General features: G+C 49.2%; 1 protein-coding gene across 1 annotated transcript; it reads right to left on the minus strand.

The window, feature by feature from the left end:
* Nucleotides 1-3107: 3107 nt before the first annotated feature.
* HEY1 (hes related family bHLH transcription factor with YRPW motif 1) lies at nt 3108-5861 on the minus strand. Its single transcript, XM_082752817.1, has 5 exons — nt 5304-5861; nt 5100-5175; nt 4893-4976; nt 4700-4781; nt 3108-3939 (listed from the first exon to the last, which is right to left on the minus strand). The coding sequence occupies exons 1-5, from the start codon at nt 5513-5515 to the stop codon at nt 3356-3358; spliced, it is 1038 nt and encodes a 345-aa protein (XP_082608943.1). The 5' UTR covers nt 5516-5861; the 3' UTR covers nt 3108-3355.
* Nucleotides 5862-11071: the final 5210 nt, after the last annotated feature.

Here is an 11071-nt window from a genome sequence, read left to right on the forward strand (position 1 = left end):
ATTTCCAGCTTCTTAAATTCATCCTGCACTTGAATCCAGCTTCCTCAAGAAAGGAAGACAATATTTGCTTGTATAAAATACCACATCGTCTTACATCCCACACAAAATGCTAGCCTGAGGATTTCCGGACAGACAGGGTTCATCCAAAGAGATTTAAGGTAGTTGGGGGTCATGGGATCAAGTCACATCTGCATTTCCTTTCTTCTCCACTACCTCTCTGGTAAGCTTTTGCTCCTGAATTGCTTTTTTTACACTAGGGTAAACAAGTAAATATTTTGGGCTCAGGAGCTATCTGCTGCCTATGGGAGCAAGCTTATCTTGCCTTTCTCAGTCTGTCTGCAGAAACCTTGTATTCTACGGGAAATAAAAATAGCAGAATGTCTCAGAACTGCAGTTTTTAAGAAACAACAGCATTTGTCACTTACACAGAAAATTTCCAGCTACCACTGTCTCCTGAAGAAAGGAGAACAAACAATGCTATTCCTTTTTCCCTGCTGACAAAACGGATATCGTTAAGTGATTGCCAGGCATGAAATACTGAGTTAGCAGCACAAGTCGCTGTATAGCCCTGGACTTGTTTCTTCAGTCTCTAGGAGTTAACATAGCTTTACTGAACTAGTTGAGTAAGATTGGTACTTGTCTTTAATACTTTTGCCATTGGGAATGGAAAGAGAAGACTGCATATAGATAAACACCAGCAGCTAAATATTTATTGTGAAATGCTTCTCAATTTTGCTTAAGATTAGGACAGTGGGACAGAAATAGTTATAGGGGTCTTTCTAAATAAAAGAGCCAGCTATTTAGAGGCAGGCAAAGTCATCTGAATGTCAATGAAATAACCATTAAAAGGCTGAGAAGCATTGTCATTGATTAGAAGATGTAAAGTACAGTTGCATGCACTATAGCAATCTTCTACGTTGGAGTTGCTAATTTAATATAAAAGCCTATTAGGGACAGGGCAGAGCATAATTAAACAGGAGACAATACACACTGTGACGAGGAAACTAGATTTGGAATTTTACAGCCTCCTGTTTCATGTTTATACATGAAATACTATACACTTTAATCTCTCCTCAATAACACCTGTGTAGTTCTAGCTGCCCACAGTGTTCTGCATTTCATATCTAGCAGTGGTCCCAGGCAGCCTGGGACGGAAGGTAGAACAAGGTTACACACTCAAATAACCTCCCACTCTTTCCAGCCTCATGGCAATCCTTCCGAGAAAGCCTAGCCCTCTCTCAGCCTCTCGTCAACGCCACTCCTTAATTGGCCCGAGAGCCCCTCTTCAAACAAAGCAGTCTTCTCCCACAGGACCGAGCTCTTTCTGCTATTTTCTGGCAGAGCTAAATCCACAGGGATACAGCATGTACCAAGGCAAGTGTACTACAAACTCAAATGCACAGGGAAGAAGTGAGGTACTTCCAGAAGTTGTTGATGTTCTCCAGGTAGAGATTTGCAGGTAGGATGGATCCATCCGCTCACAACTCTTTCAAGGAGAAAACCTTCCTTCTGTGTTTAAGGCTGTCAGGCTGGTGCTTCCAAAAAGCAGCACGCTGTGATGATAACACTGCTCAGTGACAAATACAGAACCTGTCAGAGACCGTGGGTACATCTGAACACAACTAGGCTGCCAAGTACAGACCTGTGTTAGAGCTACAGAACAGTTACAGATTTCATGAGTGACCAGAAAGGCCTCCGCGTTGGTAAAGATGATCACTTTTTAATATTAAGATGAAGCAGTAATATTTAGTTGCTGTGCAGCTTCAACCTCCTCTTTAGCAGCAACCCAGGTCTCCTCACCCTCTGCCCACATGCTGCCAGGCAGGTAGCAGTAACACACAAAATGCATCCTTAACTTTCACTGCCTTGGTTGTTACTCTGAGGCACAGCAGCTCTTTATGCTACACTCAGCTAGCATAGGTAATACACGAGCAAGGAAAAAGTAAACACATATACCCACAGACACACTCAATAGCAATTCTTCAACAGTGTATATGATAGCAGAGGCACAGAATTGTCCACTGATATATAATATATATCAGACAAACATGTCATTTAAAATACTTTGTTCTTTCTCCTTTATTTAGCCACAACACAAATACAAGAGCAGTCAAACTCAGTCCAGTGGAACTCACTAGATAAACCTGTTCAGATTAAGATTCTCAGGAAAACAAACAAAATGCACACACACACACACACACTCACACACACAAAAATGCAGCAGCGCCCTTACAAAATGAGGAGTGGCACTGAACTGCACCTAAAAGTAAAACACAACCAAAAAAAAAAAAAAAAAAAGAATCCACCAGTTAGGATACATTTGTTAAGCAATAAGGTTGGGCACTGAACAGGTTCCCACTGTACCATCCCATTGGCTATTTAAATACCAGCATAACTTTTTTCAGGTGCAAATTTGGAGCTCACAGAGGGAAAGAGCCTGATTTCAGTTCCCCGAGCACACAGGGTAACAGAACAATCGTTCCACTGTAACTCAGAGCAGAATCTGGCCCTGTGAAATGAATATGCATATGACCTGCTCTGGCTGTAAGACTACTGTGGGTGACAATTTTTTTTTTCCCCTTCACATCTCCCGCAACAAAACTCACCACCAGTGTAGTTTGTAATTTCACTTTTGCACCCTCCACATTTCAGAGTCTGCTCTAAAGCACATGCTGCTCTTTTGGGCGGAAGAAATAATGTAGTGATTCTGTGATGCGAATAAATGTCCACTAGGGACTAGAATATGATCACCAAATATACCAAGTCACTGCAGAAGAAATAGAAATCGGGCTCTGAGATAAAGCTGGTCAAGCTGGTCCATCTGATTTGTCAACGCTTTGTTCAGAAATATAAGACTCCAATATAGTTTACAAAAAGAGTAATTCGTTACAGAAATCTCAATGTCAAAATACTAACAAAAACACAGCTTGTTAAGGCTGAGAAGAGTGGTTTTGGAAAAATTAATAGCTAAACTAAGCTGTTGCTAACAATAACAGGTGATATCTCTTCATAAAAAGGCGGTCTGATGTACTCAGGAAAAATGGAACATTGGAAACAAGCTGTTTACAAAAGTGATTTAAATGCTCAGAACAGATCTAACACAAGTGTTAACATCCACTATTGTAATTTTATTTTTGGACAACTTCAGCAACTATTTAAAAAAAAAAAAAAAAGCTAATACAAAAATGTAGAAAAGAAATGAACAAAAAAAAAATCCAGAGAAAGTTTTTAGACAAACTTAGTTAAGTTGAAGCTGTACCTTTGTCCCAGTTATTAAAAACTTCAATTTTAAGCGTGGCACAACCCAGCTCAGCTAGGTTTGCAGGCTTCCCCACCCTTACTAAAGGGTTAGTCCTTAGAAGGCTCCAATCTCAGTCCCCCACGGTCTGTACGGTTTGCCGAGGTTCACTGACTGCGTTGGTGCAGACGGGCTCAGCATGTTGGGAGACAGCAGATGGAAGGAGCCAAACGAAAAGGGGAACGCAGACAGAGATGCCATGGAGGAGAGAAGAGGAGGAGACAGTTTGGTCGTGGATGTGACCACGGGGAGCACTGGTCCGACGCTGCCATTTGGGGGCACTCTGAGTGAGGAAGTTTCAGCGTGTGGGGCGGCGATTCTGCTCTGGTGATGCGGTTCCGTGGAAGACGCCGTAGTAGTGGTGTTACCATGCCCGTTTTGAGGCAGCAGCAACGGGTGAGATATGTGAGGGTGATGTCCAAAGGCACTGCCCCAAGGAATGTGTCCAATGCCAGTGTGCGCGCTGCTCGCCGCTTCCCGCTGAGAGGCGTAGTTATTGAGATGAGACACGAGTCGAACCCGCAGAGGGTCAGAGGCATCCAGACCCTCTATAATACTAAGGTATCGAGCTACTTCAGCCAGGCACTCTCGAAACCCTAAACTCCGGTAGTCCATAGCCAAAGCATGAGCATCAAAATAACCTATGAGAAAAGAATGGAGTCTTAAGATGCTGTTTTCTAGTCCTTGTCTACACATTGCCTCCCCACTCCACCCTGCCCTATAAAGCATATTTCACTTGGATGTGGTTAGTATTCCCAACCATAGATTAGCTGCCAAACTCCTTTCTATTTCTTTTTGTTGTTGCTGTTGTTTTTAGTTTTTTTAGGCTAACAAGGTTTTCTTTTATTTCTGTGCTGTGATGCTGCAAGTCCCAAGACCGGTCACAGACTGCCGTTTTTAAACTGAAATTGCACGCTACCACTGGGAGGAAAGTACTTTTGTTCTTTTCACGTCTCCCAGTGCAAGCAAAACCACAGCACAGTGAAATTCGTTTGAAACACAAGTCCTGACTTAGAGAGTCAACTTGTTTATTCGCTGCACAGCACATTTCACCATTTTTGCTCATTCTCTGCACTACTCGCTGAAAGCTGTATTTTTTTTTAGCTTCTGCTCTGAAATTTCAGAATGCCAGAGAAACAAACATTCGACAACAGCAAGAAATATGTGTTTTCCAACTTGCCAGTTCGCCTCAGAGGGCTGACACAGTGCTAGACTTGCAGCTCTTCTCCCTTACAACAAGCCGAAGCTAGTGCTGTAAAACGTTTGGGCTGTAAATCTTCCCCAAGAAGAAGAAAGCCCTAAAGAGCTGGCAAAACCCAGCAGGCTTTCCATCCACTTTCCCCAGCAGCTCCCGCACGCTGGGGGTGGCCATGCTCCTCCTGTGCGGCACGGACACCGTACCTTTCCCTCCTGCCGTGTGCAGCATTTTCAGGTGGTCGACGGTCATCTGCAGGATCTCTGCCTTCTCCAGCTTGGCCGATCCCTAGGAGGGAAGGGGGAGCGGGAAACTTTCCAGGCAGGGCCGGGGACGCCCGAGCCCTTCCCGGAGCGGCTCGGGGAGGGCAAACCCGGTGCCGGGCTGGGAACCACCGACCTGCTTCTCGAAGGCGCTGGGCACCAGCCTCCTCAGCTCCGACAGGCTGTTGTTGATGCGGTCGCGGCGGCGCTTCTCGATGATCTGCGGGGCAGAGCGGGGTGAGGGGCTGCGGGGAGGGGGCAGCCCGTCCCGTCGGGCAGGCACTGCCCCCCTCCATCCCTCCATCCATCCATCCCTCCATCCCTCCATCCATCCCTCACTCACCCCTCGGCGCCTCTTCCTGGCCAGGATCTGCGAGGTGGCAGACGGCGACACGGAGCCCGGCGGCGAGCCCAGCGTCCTGCGGGGAGGAGCGGGGCTGAGCAGGGGGGCAGGAGGGCAGAGCGGGCAGCGCAGCAGACGGGACACCCCCCACACCCCCATACCCACACCCCCACACCCCATAACCCCCCCGCTCCTTGCTCTCACCCGTTCTCATCCGCGCTCTCCTTCTCCACCTCGACGGCCTCGTCCAGCTCCTCGCTGTCCGACGAGCTGGACTCGGGGTGCGCCCGCTTCATGGCGGCGGCGGCGGCGGCTGCGGGGCGAGGGCGGCCGCTGGGCAGGCGGCGGGCGGCGCGCGGCACGAGGGCGCGCGGCAGCAGGGGGCCCGGCGCACGCCCCGCGCCCGTCTCCCCCATGGCGGCCCCGCGCCGCGCCCCTCGAGCCGCCGCGGGCGGGTCGCGGCCAGCAGCAGCAGCAGCAGCAGCAGCAGTAGGAGCAGTAACAGCAGTAGCAGCAGTAGGAGCAGTAGGAGCAGCACCAGCAGCAGCTGCAGCCGCCGCCCGCCGCCACGCGCGGCCCCCGCCTCGCCCATTGGCCGCCGCCGCGCGGCGCTCGGCCAATCGCCGCCCGGCACAGCCGCCGCGGCGCCGCCCCCGCGGCGCGCGGCCGTGGGAAAGCTGCGGTGTGGGGTTGGTGGTGTCACGTCGTGGTGTCGTGGTGTCGTGTCGTGGTGGCAGGGTGTGTGTGGAGCCCGTACATGAAGGCCCGCCGGGCCTGGGTGTGTTCCCCGCACACAGCCGCTGCCTCCTGTTGTGTGAAGCTGAGGTGCGGGCAGGAAGGGAAAAAATGATAAAAGTAATAACAAGAATAATAAAATACAGTACTAAATAATAAAAATAAATAATAAAAATAAATAATAAAAATAAATAATAATAAATAATAAAGGGGTACTAAATAATAAAAATAAATAATAAAAATTATTAAAAATAAAAATAGTACTAAATAATAAAAAATAACAATATTACTAACAAGCACAGGTGAGATAAGGCTGTGCTGTTTGAGACAGTTTCGTCACGATTCAGTTTTCATGCACACGAAGGCTTTCCAGCAGGGCTCCCTTTCAAAGCTGATCCCTTAGACTGTCGCAGCCGGAGGGCAGGAGGGTGACAGGCACGTGCCCGGTGTCACAGCAGAGAGCGACGAGCCCCTGGAACAGCATCCTTCAGCCTCCCAGCTGTTGAGGTAGAAATCAGCATGCACTTGCTGCACATTTCAGTCAGCTGCCTGTATTTTCACCAAGCACCCCTTCTGGGAAAGGAGCAGGGAGAAGGGACCAGACTACAGGCAGTAGGAGCTGCAGCTGAGAAACCCAGAGCAGTGCTGCAGCTGCCTGTAAGCAGCTAACAGGAGGTGGTAGAAATATTCTGTTCCCACACTGCATTTTTCATAAGTCTGTCTGTTCTGCGGTGCTGTGTAATTAAGCTTGTGTCAGCACTTGCAGTGCATCCACCTTTCCAGCCTGTGTGTTTTTGCTGGAAAACAGCTGTCTGCAGCGCTCACTCACTTTTGCAGGACCAGAAGCAGGTCCCTGGCAGGCGCCGTGACGTTTCTGCCTGTTTGGCTTGCAGATGCTGCACCTGACATCTCCCGTCCAGGTGCATGTAACCCCTTCCTAACACGGGGAAAAAATGTGGTAGGAGAAATTACCTGGCAGCAAGCACGCACTGCATGTGCGTGGGGTCTGACCTCCAGGTCCCAGCAGTCGCCTCCTGCAGCTCAGCCCACCCATAGCTCCCAAAGCACTGGGGCCAGGCCCACCAGGGATGCTCTGGGAGCTCTTTGCAGGCGCTGCCTTCTCCAGGTGACCTGCAGAAGCCATCAGGCAGAGCGTGGCTGGGGCTCGGAGGCAATAACTGCAGTTGGCTGTCAGCTGCAGGGGGAAGATAAGAAATGTTTGCCTGTCTGTTTGTTTCGACCTTTCCGTCCGGCACGAGGAGGAACAGCAGCACGAACAGCTTTCAATTACCTTGTGCCTCTGTGATACTGGGCAGGGCCCAGTGCTCAGAGTCGGTCTAATTGTTAACCATGGCCCAAAGGGCAGTTTTATTAGCCAGAAATTGCTAACATGTAGAGACAGCGCCGTCATGCACCTCTCACACCTCTGCCTGCAGCGGTCAGGAGGGCAGACAGGAGAGCAGCCTTTTGCATGCCCAAGGCCGAGGGAATTAAAAGGAGAGTGTGCACGAGAAGGGCACGTCTGAAAGAACTTCATCTCGCACCTCACCAATGCCTCCGCAGCATAGGGGCAATGGGCCTCAGAAGGCAGCAGCCTTCCCTCTCAGAGACCCCCACCATTTTGTGCCGTGCCATGCCATGCCAGACCGTGCCATACTATGCCATACTGTGCCATGCCGCAGTTGGTCTGCTACCTCCCTGGACGCTGCGCCCCACAGCTGTACCCCACACCCTTCCTCTCACACACACTGAGGCCCTTGGCTCCCCTCACACCTCCTCACCAGGGCCAGGCACTGCAGCCTCCCTTTGGGTAGTTGTAGGCAGTGATGAAGTCTGCCCTCAGCCTCCTCTTCTCCACACTGAACAACCCCATTCCCCCAGTCACTCCTCATAAGTCTTGTTTTTTAGTGCCTTCACCAGCTTTGTTGCCCTTCTCTCCACATTCTTGTAGTAAGGGCCCCAACCTGACCAAGATACTCGAGGTGCAGCCTCAGCAGTGCGGCGCACAGCACCTGTTGGTCATGACTGTCACTCAGAAGGGGGTGGCCTTATTTTTTTTGTGTACACCCCCCCATTCTTCATCGCTGTGTGCCTCCTAGGTTGATTTCAGGACTAGCACAAGTCATGGTGAACAGGAGCCGCTTGTCACTGCTGCAGGCTTCACTCCAGCAGGGACCTGCCGCCGCTGCCCCCCGCTCTGCTGCGTGCGCTAAATTAACTCTGGTCCCCTCCCTCCCGGCCTGCTCTCCCAAGGCAGCAAGTGCTTTGAAGAGTAATCCCATCAACCTGTCATCCCCGCCCGGAAACTTGCTGTTTCTATGGTTACGGTGCCCAATTCAAGCAGTGGCTCTGGCACTCTCATTGCGGCCCTGCGAAAACATCAACGCCCCCCCCTGCCCCCCAGCACATACCAAGCTGCGGTGTCAGCCCTGCAAGCAAGAAGTTGCTGCTCCAGCTCCTGTGATTTTCCTTGCTGGCTTCTTGCTGAACTTGTGTGGCTTGTCCATGCCACCGACACGGCTCAGGGCTGTGTCACAGGTCGTGTGGAAGTGCCTGCGAAGTTGTTGGAAACAGCAGAAGAGCTTTTCAGGCTTTTTGTGTGGTCTGCGAGCAGCACTCTGAGTGCGAGGGTGTTTTCGCAGGAGCTGGCTGCCGACATTCACACCTGCACATCTCTGAGGCCAAGGCACCCACACAGAGGCTCGTTGGGGAGCTCTCACTGTGCTGGGTGCTGGGAATGCATTTCTTCCTTCAGACTGGCCAAGGACAGGGATGACTGCCACACTAAAGTCCCTACCGTAAGCTGAGTGCCTCAGCTGCACCACTTGTGCTGCAGCACTGCTCTCAGCTCCCACTTTAGGGGAGCTGTGTATAGTGATGAGTGAGCAAGTCTGTCACTTGTCACACTGTCAGCATCTTGGCAACAGCAGAGCTTCATCCCTCTTCTGGACAGCCCTGAATAATGGAGGTAGTCTTTGCTTTCACCTGAGGAGGCTTCAGCTCATCTCCAGAACCAGACCTGGGATGTAACTGTACACAAGGCCAGTCTGCGAGCACACACTGAAGCCACCCAGGCAGAGCTACCTTTCACTCAGTCAGCCCTCTGACTGAGGTGGGGGCAGGCAGATTGGCTATTTTACCGCCTGGTTTCCTTTCCAATCAGGCCAACCCCTTTTTTCTTTCCATGCAAGCTCTGAGTCAAGGTGCTTCCAGGCAGCAGCTGTTTCCACGAGACCTCCCTTCTCCCACTCACAAGGCACAGCCTGCAGTGTGTGCTGCAGGAAGCCAAGCTCCTCCACGAGGAACAACACCAGGTTGCAGAAGATGCTGAAGGGGGCAGAGTACATTGGGGGGGAGGAGAAAATGCTGGTTTGATTTGCAGCCACCTTCTTAATTACAGGAAAATGCCATAGTGTCCATGTGTATAAGAGTGTATGTAAAATAGCAAAAGGAATTCAGTAATGTGCTGTTGGCAGGACAACTTCTATCAGCTTTGCCAAATTGTAGAGGGGTCAATGGCCACAGATACATGGCAGCTACAGACACCTTCCCAAGAGGGGGAAAATTCACCATAGCTGGGCAGCTTATTTAACCCTGTCTTCATTCCTCAAAATCACACAGTATGGCTTCCACACAGTAAAACCGTGTTTTTCTTCTGGCTGAACTTTTTCAACCAAGTCATCTGTAGTTTGTCAAAACAGTTTTCTTCTGCTCCTGCAGTACTTTTCCTGTGATTGGACCAAGAAATAATAATACAGAAACTTGTTCTTATTTTCTGCTGTCAAAATCCTAGCAGTCCACCAAGGAACAATCTAACTAGCCAGGTTTTCCTGTGCAGTTTTGCAACTTTAATGTTGTAAGAGTCGTGACCAAAACATGCTTCATGTGGTACACTGATGGTTGGAGAGGGAGGCCCTTCTCCAAAGAGAGAGTCTAAGTCCTGCTTTCAGTCTTCTTTGTCAGTAAGATGCAGCTTTGAGAAAAATGTGTGTGCTATTTGTTCTTGCTAGGAAGATTAGGATGGAAAACAACTCCCAGACCTTCTGTTTCACCGTGCAAACGGTTATGTAAAAGTATGTTCTTTAAAAGGGGAAATGTGACTTCTTGGCAAATAGAAGCAACCATTTTTCTTAGCAATTTTTCTTGAACTAAATTTCATCATGGAAAAAGAAAAATGAAAGTTGAGCATGCCCCGTAGCTGTCCATAAATACAGTTTGGAATAAAGCAAATCAAAGCAACAATTTATTGCTTTTGAGGGTACCAGCTATTAAAAGCTTTGATGACCACTGCACAGACAGGTTAAATGAGTGCTGCACATTACCTATCTGACGTAGCGAGCACTGGCTCCTGGTAAAGCATCTTTGTTTTCTCTCAGGGGATATCTTACATTCACTTCACACCTTTCTGCTGCAGCATTTCCCTGCTGTCCTGCAGCCACCAGCCACCTGAGCACAAGTTCGACATGGAGAAGCAGCCACCACGTAGGGCACCCCCAGGCCCCAGTGTAATGAGCTGCGGAGGGATGTTTAGCATGTGTGAGCAGAGTGAGAAAATGCCAGGGAGTTTTAATTGCCACGGAGCAGTCAGGACTTTGGCTGAGGTTTTACCTGGGAGATCCTGGCAAAGCAACCTCATTTGTCTACTTTAGATAAGTTAAAGACTAAGCCTGACTGGTTTGGATGTGAAACCTTATTCCATATAGGCTGCATATTTGAATGTTGCTGCCTAGACCACTAAACCCTCTCCTCTGGAGAGGAGATCAAAATCAAATCCCATCAGTTGTCTCATCCATTGCATTATGGAATACCAGGATAAAAATAAGCAACAGAAGAAAAGTGCCGCCTTGGTTTTGCCAGAACAAGGTTAGACACTGAACCTACTTTCTGCTAAGGAAACTTATTTCTTAAATGATCTAAATGTGTATCAGCATCTGTTTTTTAAATCCAAACTGAGGGATGATAAAGCAGTTAATTCTGAGATTCAAGCACATTTTGAAAATGCTATTTTGAAGTAACAAAATAGCAGTGGCCTGCATACGCACTGAGGGTATTTTCCTGTGAGATGCTTTCTTTCAGTCTTGCTCACAGTGCTTTGAAACTGCAGCATTCCTACGGGCTTCAGAGAATTCAGGACTTGGGGATGCTGCAGAGCTGACCAGCATATCTGTGCAGAATGAATGCCCTGTGCAGATCCACTGTTCTCAGTGACCTTCATTTTGTCTGCTCCTAAGGAAGAA

The sequence above is a fragment of the Aythya marila genome (assembly GCF_965140915.1).
Source record: "Aythya marila genome assembly, chromosome: 2".
In the NCBI taxonomy this organism is placed as follows: domain Eukaryota; kingdom Metazoa; phylum Chordata; class Aves; order Anseriformes; family Anatidae; genus Aythya; species Aythya marila.

Excerpts from the sequence above, each read along its gene's own strand:
- HEY1 (XM_082752817.1), bottom strand. The coding sequence starts at position 5,515 with ATGGGGGAGACGGGCGCGGGGCGTGCGCCGGGCCCCCTGCTGCCGCGC. Across the intron at positions 5,176-5,303 it reads GAGAGCGCGGATGAGAACGG|GACGCTGGGCTCGCCGCCGG; the intron begins GTGAGAGCAAGG and ends TCCTCCCCGCAG. Across the intron at positions 3,940-4,699 it reads GCACACGGCAGGAGGGAAAG|GTTATTTTGATGCTCATGCT; the intron begins GTACGGTGTCCG and ends CTTTTCTCATAG.